At 37.3% G+C, this 17,537-nt stretch overlaps 1 protein-coding gene across 1 annotated transcript in view; it reads left to right on the top strand.

Annotated features, from left to right (window-relative positions):
* The window catches only part of LOC6051386 (adenylate cyclase type 9), a 64,483-nt gene extending 55,873 nt beyond the window's left edge, over positions 1 to 8,610 (top strand). Inside the window, exons 4-6 of the mRNA XM_038256279.1 lie at positions 404 to 1,573; positions 1,639 to 1,739; positions 4,859 to 8,610. Coding sequence (XP_038112207.1) covers positions 404 to 1,573; positions 1,639 to 1,739; positions 4,859 to 7,863 — 4,276 coding nt within the window. The 3' untranslated portion in view covers positions 7,864 to 8,610. The remainder of the gene's footprint in view (positions 1 to 403; positions 1,574 to 1,638; positions 1,740 to 4,858) is intronic.
* The last annotated feature ends 8,927 nt before the right edge of the window (positions 8,611 to 17,537 follow it).

Raw genomic sequence — 17,537 nt, 5'->3', positions numbered from 1 at the left:
GGGAAATGGAAATTTACATTTTTCAGTTTGTAATTCAGTTTGAAAAAGTTATACTAAAGGAGATATTATACTACGGCAAACAAAAAAACAAACAAACTCGGATTTTTTTTGTATTTAACAATTTTTTAACTGTTTTATAATAATTGCTGATTTGATTGATTTAATCCATCTTCGTATTTCAGCATAAAAAGATTTTTTTTTGTTATCAAGAAAATTTAGTTCTGCTGGTAGGGGCGTATCCCACAATCCAAAGGAACCGGTCTCAAATCTCGTCACATTTTTAATGACTCAGTTTGATTAGTGATTTGGTTGAAGGTAATATTCCCAGCTTTGAAGGTGAGATATCACAGTTTTGTATACCTCTTTAACCATCCAGAACTAACAACACTTTCCCTCCTTCCAGGTTCGCCCTCTTCTACATCCTCCTCTGCTCCCTGGTGTGGCTGTTTTACTTCCTGTTCGACGGTGGCCCCACCCAGTACACCCTGCTCACGGTGTCAATCGGCCTCATCCTGGTGTTTGGCCTGGTCGGCATGTGGCTGACGCACACCGACGTGTACCGGGCCCACACGAACCTGATCTCGTCGACGTGCGCCATCCTGCTGTGTATGTTTTCGTTGTTCCTGTTGCTGTTCACGGACGAGGCGTTGAGTCCGCTGGGGCACTTTTCGATCTGCATCGAGGTCGTGATGCTGATCTACACCATCATTCCGCTGCCGCTGTGGCTGTGCTGTACGATTACGACCGTGTACTCGGTGTGCTTCGAGGTGTTGTCGTTCTTCTGCCAGCTGCACTACGACCAGCAGCCGAGCGTGGAGTCGCAGGGCCCGGACCGGTTCGACGGGGACTCGACGGGGAATTTCGTGTACAAAATCGTCACGATTCGGGTGTTGATCCAGCTGTGCGTGCACATCTTGGGCGTGCACATCCTGATCATGACCGTGGTCCGGATGCGGGGGACGTTCATGAAGGTGGGGCAGAACCTGCTCGTGCGGAGGCAGCTCGAGATGGAGAAGCAACTCAAGGAGAAGATGATCCACTCGATGATGCCGCCGAAGGTGGCCGACCTGCTGCTCAAGGAGAGCGGCTCCGTCGTCAAAGGGATGAGCTTCGACCAGTGTCCACCGCGGCGCGCGACTCCCTCCGACCTGAAGAGTCTGTTCCGACCCTTTCACATGAACAGCATGGACAACGTGAGCATCCTGTTTGCAGACATCGTAGGCTTCACCAAGATGTCATCCACAAAAACCGCAGAACAACTGGTGGAAATCCTCAACGACCTGTTTGAGCGATTCGACGACCTCTGTCTCATGAACGGGTGCGAAAAGATCTCAACCCTGGGCGATTGCTACTACTGCGTGTCCGGATGTCCGGAACCCCGGCCCGACCATGCCATCTGTTGTGTGGAGATGGGCCTCGGGATGATCCAGTCGATTCGGGTGTTTGACGCCCAGCGGCAGGAGGGCGTCAAGATGCGGGTGGGAGTTCACACGGGGACGGTGCTGTGCGGGATCGTTGGGACGAAGCGGGTCAAGTTTGACGTGTGGAGCAACGACGTGACGTTGGCCAATAGGTATGGGGGAAGGTGGTTGTTTGGAGTTGGTGTGAGTTGTGCTAACGGAATGCTTCTTTTTTTAGGATGGAATCCAGCGGGCGGCCCGACCAGGTTCACGTTTCGGAAGAAACGTGCAGTTTTCTCGGGGATTCCTACTTTATCGAGGAGGGCGAGGAGGTTGACGGTGAGTAGAGCAAATCGCACCTTGTCGTAGTTTTGAGGTATATTTTTAGGAGAAAAACTTTTTTAGAACTTCCAAATTGTTTACTCAAGCGCAGAATTCTTTCTCGGTTAAATTTGACCCTCATCAAACGCCAAATCATTAGGGATATGGGTGTTTGTAATTGAAGGTTCTAAAATATAAACTATTTTTTAATCCAACTAAAATGGTTCGTGGATTCGTCAACTTATATCAATTCCTTCAAACATAGTACAAAAAATAAAAACAAATTAAAATCTTAAAATTCGTAACATTTCTAAAATAAAAAAAAATCGAAGAAATGTTATTCTCTAAAATTCTTAAATTCCTAAACATAGTTTAGACTCATTCGAATTAATAGAATTCATGATTTTTCTTAGGTTATTAAAATTCTTTGAAATTTGATTTTTTTTTAAAATGCTGGAAACATTAAAGTTTTTCAAACTTTTTTAGTTCGTAAAATTCTCAAAATTGATAAAAAAAATTGAGCTTTAGCATGAGCCTGTTGATTGCCGAATGAAAAAATGATGAAATTGTTTAAATTCTTAAATTTGTTAAAATTATTTTTAAAAAACATCAGATTTTAAAAATAACAGTCTTAAATTTCTTTAAATTTTGAAGCTCTTAAAATTCGTATTTCTCTCAAATTCCTAAAATCTTTAAAACAACTATAATTCTTCAAATCAGGATTTTCATATTTTTCCATATTTGTAAATTTTTGAAATTTTTTTATATCTTTGGATTTTTCTAGAAACTTGGAAGCGGACTTCTTCAAATTCAAATGATTCTTCAAAATCTTACATAGTTATGTTTTTTTGTTACCGAATTCGGTAAAGTTTGCCGTTTTTTTTTATCTGCTGAACATTTCGGTAAACTGAAAATTACCGAATTCGGTAAAAACTCAATGAAAATCGGTAATGATGATCATTTTTGTTCATCGTACAACCGAAATTCGGTAAAATTTGGTTCATTTTGACAGATGGTTTACCGTTCTAAACTTTGCCGATTTTTCAACTATCGACTTGGTAAAAAAATCAATGTGTTTAAAATACTGATTTTTCTTTTGAATTCTTCAATTTAAAAAATGGCATTCCTAAAATTTTCAGAAATGCCAAAATTGTTATTTTTTTAAAATTGCTTTAAAAAAATATTTTTTTTAATACTAATTGTAACTTCACAATTTACTATTCTCAAATTATTAAATCATTATAGACATTCAAATTCATAATATTCTTAAAATTTCGCTTCCTAAACCAAAAATTACCGAATTTGGTGAAAATTTGCTGAAATTCGGTAGTGAAAATCTTTTTTGTACAACCGAAATTCGATAAAATTTTGTTCATTTTGACAGATGGTTTACCGATCTAAACTTTACCGATTTATCAAGTATGGAATTTGGTAAAAAAAACTAAGTGTTTGAAATGCTTCATTTAAAAAAAACTGCATTCTTAAAATTTTCAGAATTGCCAATATTGTTAATCTATTTTAATTTCTTTTTTTTTAAATTATTGCAACTTTTCAAGTTACTAGAGTTCTTAAAGATCATTCAAGAACTCTTAAAATTTCAAAACTCCAAAAATTCTTTAAAAATATCGTTTTTAAAATTTCAAAAATTATTAATTTTCAACAATTTGTCTAATTACAAAAATTCAAATAATAAAAAAACCATTCTTATTTTTTTTAATTCCGTACATTCTTAAAATGTCAATCATTCTTGACATATAAAAAAATCCAAACACTTTTCAAATTCAAAAATAAAGATAAAATCAGAATAATTATTATTTTTCAAACTTCATAGATCTCTTAAATTTTTTTTCTTAAATCTAAAAATTCTTAGACTTCTTAAAATTCTCAAGATTTTCAGAGTTATTATAATATTTTTTTTTTTAAATTCCTGAAATTCTTAGAATTTAAAAACTTGTAATTTTTTTAAGTTTTCGCAAAATCTAAAAAATTATAAATAATTCTTGAAATCCATAAAATTTTGAAAAAAAGTCTTCAAGTTCATACAAATCTTATGCTCCTAGGATCTATACATTTTTTAGACTTCTCAAATTTCTTAAAATTTCTTGATATTTAAAAAAATATTAGATTCTTAAATTTTTTAAAGGATTTAACTTCTAAAAATTTCTCAAATTCATAATATTCTTTATTAAAATATAAAATATATAAAATTCAAAAAAAAAACCTAAAATTTTTATAATTTTTGAAATTTTGTAATCCTTACTTTTTTTTGCAAATAATTCTTTAAATTTAAAAAATTCTTATGGTTTCAACATCCAAATTAAACAAATATCTTCATTGCTAAAAATACTATAGTTTTAAACCAGAGATCTAAACAAAATCTAAATTCTAAAATTTTTTGAAAAAAAAAGATTGACCCATTAAAATTATAGTTTTTTTAAACAGAGAAAATCTTCAAAATCCTACAAAAAATATGTTTTTTAATTGAAAGGATCTTTTATTGACATTCAAAATCGAATAAATAGTTTCTGAGATATCGCGAGTTAAATTAAGGCAATTCAAAGATATTTATAACATTTATTTTAACTATCAGATCTTTTTAATTTTTAAAATTTTTAGATCGGACCCGAATGACTCTTGAGTTAAGTGGTCCTTAAACGCAAATAAATAAAAAAAATTTTTTAGAGTTCACAGGATCTGCCTAAATTTTTGAAATCGCGATATCTCAGAAACTATGTATTTATTCGATTTTGAATGTCAATAAAAGAAACCTTTGTAAAATTTTATAGTCAAAATCATCACTTATTTTTTTTTTTTTTTTTTCAATGTTGAGCTAAAATATTATGTTTCGAGACCATTTTAAACAAAATTCTAAAAAATATAAAAATCTTAACTGAAAAACACATGTTTGATGTTAAAAAAAAACTCCTAGTAAAAAAACATAAATTCTGAAAATACGAAATTTACTTATTGTTAAAACCAAAATTTTCAGAAAAAAATGTGGTGCAAATATTTACTAATCATTTCGCGCAAAGCGAAACGTTGCACGGTGATGAGGAATCAGTTGAATTATCTTCAATTTTGACCTAACCTGAAAATACATAACTTTTTGACTTATGTTCTTAATTTTCACCCAACAGGCCACCGCACCTACTTCGTCCTCGGCAAGAAGCAGGACCTGGTCAGCTCCATAACCGAGGGCCTATCCAGCATCGGTCTCCCCCCGGGAGACCACCTGCTCCTCTCGTCCTCCCCACTGGACACCTCAAGCGGCGGCGGAGCCGCCCATCCTCACCACCCTCACGCCCACCACCATCACTCGTTCTCGCAGAGTGCCACCAACCTGTCCTCGATCCATCCGGCCGTGCCTCCAGCATCCCCCGCTGGCCCGGTATCCTCCTCACTGAACCCCTCCCCCGTGTCTAGTCCCCGCCCCCGGATAGCATCGCTCTCCAAGATGACCAAGTTCCTGAAGGGGAAGAGCGGCGGGGCGCAGAATCACGTCGTGACGGCGAACGGCGGCCTCGACAAGCCGAAGATCATCGTCAGCACCAAGTCGATGCCGAACGGGATCGATTCGGACGAGGAGGGGGGCGAAGCTGTGGCGGTGTCGTCGGTGATCAACGAGAAGAGTTCCGGCGTGTTTCGCAGCTGGAAGGTGGGCAAGTTCCTGAAGCGGATGGATTCGGGGGGGACGGCGGACGCCGTCGGCACGGACAAGCAAGACTGTGATAGGAGGGGGGAGGTAGAAGTGCCATGTCTGGGGGAGGTTCAGGGTTGTAGCAGTGGTGGTTACCAGCAGTTGCCGATCGTGATCGTCACTCCGAGACCGAGCTGTCACACGTTGGAGGTGGCGACCTGTTCGGTCCAGGGGAGTGGCGGCAGGTCGAGGGATCGCGAGGGCTCGAAATCGTTGAGTGCGGGGTGCGGGGGAGGGGCGGGGGATAGCCTGAGTCAGAACTCGGTCTTTGATGACATAATTGACGTGAGGTCGTACATTTCGCAGAGTCGGAGTGACATTTCGCCGTTTGCGCGGACGGGGAGTTACCGATCGCAGCAGTGTGAGAAGGCTTCGCTGGTGACGGAAGCGCCCTGTGGGAGGCCGCGGAGTTCGACGATCGCGGTGAATTGTGTGGAGGTTGGAAGTGGGAGTAGGCATGGGTCGGTTTGTCCGAGTGGGAGGTTGCTGTGTGATGGGGCGAGTTTGTGTCCGTCGGCGACCTCGAGGAAGGACTCCGGCATTCGGTCAAATAGCAGACGGTCCAGTATTCAGCAGCACATCATGCTGATGAACCAGAGTGCGGCGTTGTCGGCGCATCGAGTGTCCGGGTACTTTACCAGTTCGCAGTCTAGTCTTTCGGCGGTGGTCGCAGCCAGTGGTATGAACGCAGCCGATGGAGCGCCGGTTATGGCGCTCAAAACCAACGGGGACATTATCGACCTTCGGTGTGTCATTAAGGAGCCCCATCCGGATCCGCTGGCTGCGTGCTTGCAGCAGTTGCGTAAGCAATCCGACCTGCAGCTGATCCGCTGCGTTCGTGACAACGCACGCAGCCAGCGAAGTTACCTGGTGAAACCTCCGCTCCTGCCGATCTCCCTCTGCTTCAAATCACGCCAAATGGAGCACGAGTTCCGCTCGAAGGCGCATCGCTTAGGGAGCGAGTCGGAACTCGAGGGTGGTCCACCAACGCTGGCCACCCCGAAGTACAACACCTACATCGACATCTTCGTGTCCTTCCTGATCTACCTGGCGACCTCCACCTCCCTCTTCCTTCTGTCCCCCTCCGTCTACCTGGAGTCCTACAAAGTCTGGGTCTGCATCTTCATGGCGTTCAGCACGGTCCAGCTGTTCGCGCTCTTCATCTGCACCAAGCAGGTCTGCCGCAGGACCCACAAGTACGCCCGACGATCGCGACCTCCCGTCACCCAAAGCTGCTACGACAGCATTCTCAGTCTCGTCTCCAACTGGTACCCGTGGCACCTGTGCGGAGCCGTCCTGATGTCCCTCCCCGTCATCTCGATCCTCTCCAACTTTGCCATGATGGACGTCACCAAGTTCAAGATCTTCGAGTTCCACTACGGCTTCCTCATGTTCATCTGCGTGATCCACTTCTGCAACTTCACCCAGCTCAACTGCTGGATGCGCAACACCCTGGCGTTCGTAACGTCCGTCGCCTTCGTCGGCATCGCCATCGGACACATGCTCGAGCTCAAGTACAGTGCCGCCGCAGCCACCAACAACGCAACCCTCGTCACAACCCCCGACGCCCCCACCCTCCAGCAAGCCCAGTTCGACTGGTTCCACGACTACCGGATCGAAATCTACGTCGACCTGGTCCTCCTGCTCGTCCTCGTCTGGTTCCTGAACCGCGAGTTCGAGATCAGCTACCGGCTCAGCTTCTACGGCAGTGCCGTCGCCAACCAGGACAAGATCCGCGTCCAAAACATGAAGAACCAGGCGGACATGCTCCTGCACAACATCATCCCCAAGTACGTCGCCGAGCAGCTCAAAAACACCGCCAAGTACTCCGAAAACCACCGCAACATCGGCATCATCTTCGCCAGCATCGTCAACTTCAACGAGATGTACGACGAGTCGTACCTCGGCGGCAAGGAGTACCTGCGCGTCCTCAACGAGCTCATCGGCGACTTTGACGAGCTGCTCGCCCGGCCCGAGTTCCGCTGCGTCGAAAAGATCAAAACCATCGGCTCCACCTTCATGGCCGCGTCCGGCCTCGACCCGGGTAGCCGCGGCGAAGACTACGAGCACCTGTACACCCTGCTAGACTTTGCGATCGCCATGCAGCAGGTCGTGGACTCGTTCAACCGCGATCTGCTCGAGTTCAACCTGATCATGCGCGTGGGGTACAACTTTGGGGACGTGACGGCGGGCGTCATCGGGACGAGCAAGCTGTACTACGACATCTGGGGCGACGCGGTGAACGTGGCGTCGCGGATGGACTCGACGGGGGTGCCCGGCCGCATCCAGTGCGGGCTGGCGTGCGTTCCGGTGCTGTCGGAGCGGTACGATTTCGAGCCCCGCGGCAAGGTTTACGTCAAGGGGAAGGACCACATGGAGGTGTATCTGTTGGTGGGGAAGAAACCGGACCTGCTGGGGCCACCCGAGCTGGATGTGGGGATGTAGATTGGCAAATTATAGCAGGACGCAACCAATTCTAGCAGTATGCAACCACGAATAGCTAGCTGGTACCCGAGATTAACGTGGGAATGAAAATTACAAATTAGGGTTACGCAGCCAGACATTCAAATGCTACCGGTACGCAACCAGTAATAGCAGTACGCAACCACAACTAGCTAGCTGGGGAACATGGCCTGCTCTGGTATCCGAGCTGGCCGCGAGAATGTAGTTTAAAATCGGTACGCAACCACAAATAGCTAGCTTTAGGCGAGTTCTAGATCTAAAAACGTCAACACGAATTGAAGAATTCGAGAACGTTTTTTCCGCTAGGTTCGCTGTTGTTCCAGCGGTGTTCGGAATGACAGCCCCCATACAGTTTGAGCAGTTTTAAGGGGAGAAAAATGCGTTTATAATGAAAAATCAAACATTTTCAGCATAGTTGGATATTGCAACGACCATAATGAGTGGTGAATTGTAGCGATTAATTTTTGCTGGTATTTTATTTAGACGATTTTTCTAAAAAGATGATCGTTATTTTGGATAAGTTGAGTCCAAAGTTGCAAAAGTTAAAAGTAATGATCAAACTTAATTTAAAAGTGTTTTAATATCACTTTTCTTCCTGTCTGACAAAAATATTGACCATAAAAACCAAGGTTGTTAACGATAATATTATCGAGGCTCGGTAACGATAACGATAATCTATCGTTATCGTTATCGTTACTTCGATAATTCTATCGGCGATAATCTTATCGCCGATAATGGACGATAATTCATTTTTAAAATCTTTCTAAAATCGATTTATTCAACGATAACATGTTAAATTTTCAATGCTTTTACTAAGAATATAAATAAGAATGTAAATTTCAAAGTAGAATAAGTACTAAAAATTCTTCACAAACTCCGTATTTTTCCGAAAAAAAAAGCTCAAATTTTCATAATTTGCAATATGGGTATCAAACGAAGCGAAATTTTGAATGCTTTTTGACTTTATTAGAGTTTTTTTTTGTTTAAAACTAAAATTTTCACAAACTACCGTATTTTTCGAAAATACCCAAATTTTCAAAATTTGCAATATGGGTGTCAAACGAAGCGAAATTTGGTTTGATTTTTCACATTCAGAGAGTTTATTTGGAAAATACTAAAATTTTCAGAAAATACCGTATATTTTTGAAAGTACTCAAATTTTCATGATTTGCAATATTGATACTAAACGAAGCAAAATTGTGTATGCTTTTTCACTTTATTAGAGTTTTTTTTATGGAAAATACAAAAAAATTCACAAATTACCGTATTTTTTCGAAAAAAAACTCAAATTTTCGAAATATGCAATATGGATATCAAACGAAGCAAAATTTAGTTTACTTGTTCAATTTATTAAAGTTTTTTTTTGTAAAAATAGTAAAATTTTCACAAAAAAACGTATTTTTTTCAAAAATTCTCAATTTATTTAAATTTGCAATATGGGTTGGAAACGACGCATTATTTTCTATGATATGAAGTATACACAATTCGAATGTCGAAAAAATACGGTTGTTTATTTTAGTACTTCCAAAAAAACTCTAATAAATTGAAAAAGCAAATGAAATTTCAATTCGTTTTGTACCCATTTGCAAATTTTGAAAATTTAGGTATTTTCGGAAAATTACGGGATTTTGTAAAAAAATAGTATTTAAAAAAAACTAATAAATCGAAAATGCATACCAAATTTTAATTCGTTTGATACTCATATTGCAAATTATGAAAATTTTAGTACTTTCGAAAAATACGGCATTTGTGAAAATTTTAGTATTTTACAAAAAATCTCTAATAAAGTGAAAAGCATGCAAAATTTCGCTTCAGTTGATTCTTGTGCAGCATATTTTGAAAATTTGAGTATTTTCAAAAAAATATGGTAATTTGTGAAATTTTTTGTATTTAAATTATAATTCTTTTGGTACCCATCTTGCACATTTTGAAAATTTGAGTATTTTCGAAAAAATACGGTTGTTTATGAAAATTTTAGTACTTTCCAAAAATTTCAATTCGTTTGATACCCATTTTGCAAATTTTGAAAATTCGAGTATTTTCGGAAAAATACGGTAATTTGTAAAAAATAGTATCTTCAAAAAATAATCTAATAAATCGAAAAAGCATACCAAAATTCAGTTCATTCATATTGCAAATTATGAAAATTTGAGTACTTTCGAAAAAATACGATATTTTAGGAAAATTTTAGTATTTTACAAAAAAAAACTCTAATAAAGTGAAAAAATATGCAAAATTACGCTTCAATTGCTTCCCGTGTTGCATATTTTGAAAAATTGAGTATTTAAAAATAAATGTGGTAGTTTATGACAATTTTAGTACTTAAAAAAACTCTAATAAAGTCAAAAATAGTACGTAATTTTAATTCGATTTATGGCCATTTTGCAAATTTGGAAATATAAGTATTTTCGATAAAATACGATAGTTTGTAAAAATAATAGTAAAACTGTTAAATTAAAAAAGCAAACAAAATTTCAATTCATTTGATAACCATATTGCAAATTATGAAAATTTGAGTACTTTCGAAAAAAAATGTGGTGGTTTGTGAACAATTTTGAGTGCATATTTATTCTTTGAAATTTACCAGATTAAAAAAAAATATATTCTTAGTAAAAACTTGAAACCAATAGAATTATCGAAATAACGATAACGATAACCATTATCATTATCGTCACAAGATTATATTATCGACGATAATTTTATCGATTTACAACCTTTTTGGTGTTTTTTTGGAAATATTTGGAAAAATTCGAATAGCTGGTGATTTTTAAAGAAAATTATTGTTATTATGCAGTAATATGACTCTTACAGTTTGTTTTATCGATAATACACACATAAAAAACATTGCCATTAAATTAAAGCCAGCCAGATCTGGCAGTACCTGGCTTGCTCTGGTACCCGAGCTGGTCGTGTGAATGTAGTTTACGCAACCAGTAATGGCAGTACGCAACCAAAAATAGCTAGCTAGTTAGGTTGCGTTCTGGGTCAAACGTCAACCGAATTGAGGTGCCGCCACTCAAATAAAGTGGCGAAACGGAAAAAAACGCAACCAATTCTAGCAGTACGCAACCACAAGTAGCTAGCTGGGAAACCTGGCCTGCACCCGAACAGAACGCGAGAATGTAGTTTAAAACAGCCAGAAATGTCCGATTCTTGTGCCACGCAATCAGTAATAGCAGTACGCAACCACAAATAGCTAGCGGGTTGCGTTCTGGGTCAAACGTCAAAACAAATTGAGGGTGCCGCCACCTAGAGCGAAATAAAGCAACGCAACCACTTCTAGCGGTACGCAACCACGAGTAGCTAGCGAGGGTGCCGCCACCCAAAATTGGGTGCGCAAGGAATACGGGTTTATCTGGGACAATGCAGGGCAGCTACCAAACGAGTCAATTCGCATCAAAATGCTGCCCGGACGCGGCGCTCTCAAAATGGCGGAAATTTTGGCACGCGACGCAGCCATTCGTGCCGAATTTCCCGTCAATTTGAGTGTTTTGAGATCTGAAGTTCTGATTGTTTTTTTCGACACCAATTTTTTCAGTGTTCATTCCCGTCACTTTTAAGCACTGAAACAAATGCATTTTTGATAAATGTAGCAATTTGAGCAAATTTTTAGACAATAATCAGAATTTTATCAGGTTTGATCTGCGTGTAAAGTGTCAACGGTCCCTTGAAACGACTTTGTTTTCGATGTTGCTAGCAATAAATTGTAAATAGTAGATTTAGTAACGGTGACACGCACTGGAACAAAACAACACGTGTTTTTAATGGTAAAGCACTCAGGAAATGTTTCACCTGGAATTGTTTGAGTTCGAGTCGCGTTCCGGCATCGCATTTTGGTCGAATTTGGTGTGATTTAGCACGGAGAAAAAAAAACCTACAAGAAACCACGTCTAACGTAACTCCTCGTGTAGAATGCAGACGAAAATACGATTTTCTATTGTTTATAGACTTCCTTCCTTGCCATTTTAGGGAAACAAAATTGACTAAGAATAAATTTTGCGAAAAAACAGCATGCACATTTTTCTACGTGTACACTCTTCAGAGAACTGAACTAAAACAACTATTTGCTATCGTATGAGTGGAACAAACTAAAAACAACAAATAGAATATGGGAATAACCGCACGACTGTAAAGAAAATGTGCAGTTTTTTTAGAAGAAAAAAAAGAACAACAATGTACTTTACGTGCCTTCTCTTGAAAAAAAAAAAACACAATGGAAATAAAACACTTTTAATCTGTTGGTTCTATCCTATTTTAGAGTGCGCACCGCGCAAACACTGAAATAAAACGGTACGCTAAATTTAAGCAGCAAAGGTTACGAAATTGACTGTCGTTTTTAAATGAAAGCAAGACAATTTTTGAAGAAGAAAACATCTTTATTGACGCTTTTCCGCAAAACAGATATTCTCACGTTTATTTTTTGGTAGAGTCATAGTCGCAAAACACTGGAAAAAATTAACTCGTGCCAATGATATTCACCTACTCAACTGCACACAACAAGCTCCGAACTGTAAACGTAACGTATGGAATCAACAACAAAAACACACAAATACACAGAGAAGTCGAACGTAAACACTTGATAATCTTGCCAATATATCCTACTTGCCCTCGTATTTATATTAACAAAACAAACAATATTTATATATTTACTGTGTCTTCACAAAACGCGACCAAATCGTTCTGCTACTGAGAACACTACTACATGTATAATAAGCCAACGCTATTTGTATAGAAAAAAAATGTGAACGTCAAAAGTTTTTTAAACAAAACAAAAACACGTGGATTTCATTTTTGCATTATTTTAAAACACACACACAGTAGGCTACGACTTGTGCTCCTCCATTTTGTTGTGAATAATCGTTTCTCCTCACTCACTCACACACACTCATACATAAATATTTACTCGTAAGCGTGAGCGCGCGCGCAAAACTAACTAATACTAAGACAGCATATCAGTATCACTCACTCACTCACACAAGCGAGTGCGAACGAACGTATGAAGAAAAAGGGCCGTTGAGTGAGCAGCGCCGGTCTCACCAATACATTCGCACCGATCGTTTTTTGTATGTGCTAGTTTTTTGTTTACTTTTGTGTGCCGTTTTTTGAAAACGAATTCCAGTTGTTGATTTTTACTTTTCTCGTGTAGTGAATAGAGTTGAAAGAAGGAAAAACCAGAATAGCTATATTAAACAGTAATAAAATTTTAAGAAATTTAAAACTGATATTGAGATTATATACATCTTACACATACACATTGATATATATACAAAGGCAACAGAAATCACCTAAAAAAAATTGTCAGACGAATATTGTTATACTTATATGAGTGTTTTTAAAACATACCACTACAAATCGTATTAGAAAGGAACAAAAAAGATGTAAAATAAACCAATTTTAAGTACACACAAAAATGCAAACTTTAAAATAGCTAAGCAAAAACACTGAAATAAATGCATACTTGTAAACAAGTACAAATCACACACACACACTGAAATCACTCCTCACTGAAAGGTTTCCAAACACACACAGACACAACAACAAAGAAAACTTGCAGAGAGAACAATATTTTTCGCCGCACTTCCAAACTCACTCACACAATCGTAGAACAAAAAAACACTCCGATTTTTCACAAAAAATACACAAAACACGTAACTATATAGCATAGCATAACGATATACTAAAACAAAAACAAAAACAAAACATTAGCTTTTATATGTACTAGTGACGCAACGTCACAACCACACCCGCGCGAGTCGATGATGATATCACAAATACCACCAAACTACGAAAAGCAAACACAAACTCTCATTTGCCTTCTTAGTAGGCTTTGTTTTGTTTTTGTAATTCTCGCACATCACCACCTGTCACAGAGGTAACAGGTCCACACCAATACTTGCCATGTTTATAGATTTCACCTACACGCATCTCACTCACACAGAGAAGCGCAAAAGTGTGTGGAAGCGCCTACTTTGTCGCGATGATTTCACGTATGGAGAGCGCGTTGTTTTGTGAGAGAGAAAGAGGAACAAAAGAGTGTTTAAATTTGTGGTTAATTTATTTAGAGAAAATTTAAAACAAGAACAGCAATGGAATTGAACAAACAAAAAAAAGGTGTTATATATTACAAAATTTCGCTCAAAAAGTAAGTGTCGTTTACACGTAGAAACAAATCACCTAAGCTAAAAATAATAGCTAGCACACAGAAAGCTAAAAGTGTGTGTGCGAAAAAAATGTGATTTCAGCAAACTAAGCACTAAAAAATAACGGAAAAAGGAAAGATGAGCAAACTGTGTACTGTTTTGAACCTGGAAAGATTTTAAGAAAGCATGTTTTAGCAAACGGGCGGGAAAACGGGAAAAGGGTCTTGACAGAGTCTGTCAAAACTTCTACTCATGAAACTTTTGAAAATAAGCAAAAATCTTTGAAAAAGAGAAAAGAAACTACCTACGATGATGAGAAGTAAAAAAGAAAACGATGATATTTGAAAATGTTTGCCTTTAAAAAATAGTCATTTTAACGAAAGAAATTCCTTGTTAACTTTAAGTAACGCTTTGTTATGTTTTTTGTTCTTTGTTTACAGACTTGATGACATTTTCGGGAAATGAGCTTTTCAGCAACTTTTTCTATGCTATGCTATGCTATGCAAAATTTAATGAATTTTGACATGACGCATGGTGGTTATAGCGGAGTGTGGAGCTCGGAAGAAACACGGTCAAGAAAAGTTGACAGTTCGATTTGAGCGTGTGTGACGGTACATGCGCTTGAGATTCTTGAGGGAACAAATCTTATTTTCAAAAACTCATAAATTAAAAAAAAACATAAAAATAAATTAAAAACGCATTTTTTTTTCTTATTTTATATGCTGCCATATTTTCCACCATCTTAATTTATAGAAACAATAAAATCTGGTTATTTTCGATCATTGTTTTAATCTTATTTTCGGTTAGAAACCCAAATTTTGAGAAAAATTAAAATATTGTGATTCGATTATCCGGGATGAAATTTTGACAAGGACTTTGGATAATCTAGTACGGATTTGTTTTTTTCAAATTCCTAAATTTTCGAATGTTTTAATTTCTGAAATGATCTTCTGTTAAAATTTTGACGTTTTCAAATTTTGATTTTTTTTTATTTTGAATTTGAAGGTTTTTGAGTTTCCTAATTACTGGTTTTTAAAATTCACGAATTTATAAATTTTATTTATTATTAATCAAACCGCATGTTTTTTTTTTATTTAAAAATATGGTTATTCCTAAATTTTCAATGTTTAACTTTTCAAAATTTTAGTAGACATTTATTGTCAGAATTTTCAAATTTCGGAAAATTAACATTTTTCTAGTTTCATTTTTTTTAAGTTCGAGTTTGAATTTCTTAATATTTGAAACTAAAACTAATATATTTTTTTCTCCGTTTGATATAAGGACTTTGGATAATCTAGTGCGAATTTGTTTTTTTCAAATTCCTTTCAATTTTGAATTTCAAGGTTCTTGAGTTTCTCAATTTTTAAATTCTGAATTTAAAATTCAATTTTTTTTTTGATGGCATGTTTTTTTTTTAATTTCAAAATGTTGTTTTTCCTAAATTTTAAAATGTTCATATTTCGAAATTTTAGCAAAAATTGAATGTTTTCAATTTTAAATTTTTCAAATCATAGAAAATTATTTTTTTAAGGTTTAATTTTTTTTAGTTTGAATTTGAATTTCGTTAATTAAAAATTCTTTCAAAATTTATATATTTTATTTTATATTTGTAAATTTCTGAATTTATGATTTTTTGGGCCAGAAAATTATCTGTTTTCCACAATTCAGGTCAAAAGAAAATCCGTCCGTTTAACTTTTACCATTTCGTTTTTTTTTCTGATCTCCGTATAAGTAATTAAGTTTGACGTAATCCGTTATCCGGGGTGAAATTTTGATAGGGACTTTGGATAATCTGGTACGAATTTGTTTTTTTTTTCAAATTCCTAGATTTTTGAATGTTTTAATATCAGAAATGACTGTTCTGTTAAAATTTTGGCGTTTTAAACTTTTAAAATTTTGAATTTACGATTTTTTGAACTTTGAATTAAAAGGTTCTTGAGTTTTTTTAATTTCAAAATTCTGAATTTAAAATGAATTAATTACTATTTTTTATTGCATTTTTTTTTATTTTAAATTTTAGTTTTTCCTAAATTTTGAACATTTCAAATTTTTTGTAAAAATTTAATTTTTTTTAATTTTATATTTTTTTAGGATTGAATTTGAATTTCGTTTTTTTAATTTTTAGAAAAATATTCATTTTTTTTTTGAAATTTCTGAATTTGTGATTTTTTGGGCCAGTAAATTAAACGATTATTGCCAAGATTGTTGTTATGGTCCTCTGTTTTTCTCAATTCTTAGCAAAAGAAAATCTGTCCGCCCAGTTGTCCCCATCCAGGTCATATGGAATCCATCGGAACAGGGTCCAAACGGGAACAAATGACTCGCTAAAAAAGCAAAGTGTATGCAGGCCGACTTTTTGTTAACAAACAAAGCACGCAAACTGTTAAAAAGTGCGGGTTTGCTTGATTGGCATTGTCTAATACCTCCTTCAGCAAAGGTCAAATCAGTACAAACTTGCTTCCGGATCTCATTCGGAATTATCCGGAATCAACAAATAGAAGTCAAGCAAAACAATGTTAATGCGCCAAGACTAAGTGTAAACAAACAGCCCATCCTGTTGACGTCTGTTGCTGTTTACATTTGGAACGACCACAGGATGTATTGTTTGTTGACACATCGTCTTTGGCTCATTTACATTGTTTTGCTAAAAGTAACGTTGAGGGTGGACTTCGAGAGGGAGCTGTGTCCTGTTGCTCCCTTGATACAGACCAAAATCCGACACCAAAGCTGTCACTGTCAGTTCCCCTGTCAGTCCAAAGCGTAAAAGATAAACAAACCCAAGATACTGATATTGGTTAACAAAAAAAATGCAATAGTTGTGATTCTTCTTCTTTTTACATCATTCCCTTAGTTGACGTACGTAAAAAAAAATGTAAACAATAACAAAATCAAAAAGATTTTTTTATGTTAAATGTTACCGGATCTCTTCCGGAAAAAATCCGGCAACAATGTTGTATGATTTGTCGTTTCAATCGCCCCAACCTTAAAAATTAATGATCTTGAAAAAGTATTGTCGATTGCATTCAAAATTTTAAACTTCTCAACTGCAAGCCCCTCGTTACAAAATGGCTGCGCACTGCACCAAATCGGCTGCGTTCTTTATGGAACGAACAAATTTGACACATGCTGTCACGCACACAAGGAAGCTAAACTTGCTTTGTTTACGTTTGAAAATGTCTCGCATATTTTTATTTATTTAAATTATTAATTTTCAATCGCTGAAATAGTTTGGAATTTGCTGAATTTACGGTTCAAACATTTATTTCACTTAATCAACGAGGGGGAAGCCACTTCCATTTTCCTCTTTCTGGGGCTAGACAGTTGTCAAACATGATTCCGATACGCCTTCTCAGATGTTTCGTTCTGTTTTGACGTCCTCGTCAAACGCATACATTGACAATCTGAAGCAGAAAAAAAGTAAATAATAATAAAGTTCCCCTGACTGACAGTACAGCTGTACGCAATAACAACAAATATTATTGCCCGACACGACCGACACACACATACGCGTTCGTT

The sequence above is a fragment of the Culex quinquefasciatus genome, chromosome 1 (genome assembly GCF_015732765.1).
Source record: "Culex quinquefasciatus strain JHB chromosome 1, VPISU_Cqui_1.0_pri_paternal, whole genome shotgun sequence".
Classification (NCBI taxonomy): Eukaryota; Metazoa; Arthropoda; class Insecta; order Diptera; family Culicidae; genus Culex; species Culex quinquefasciatus.
The sequence above is the reverse complement of the archived record's forward strand: the minus strand, read 5'-3'. Positions and strand labels throughout refer to the sequence as shown.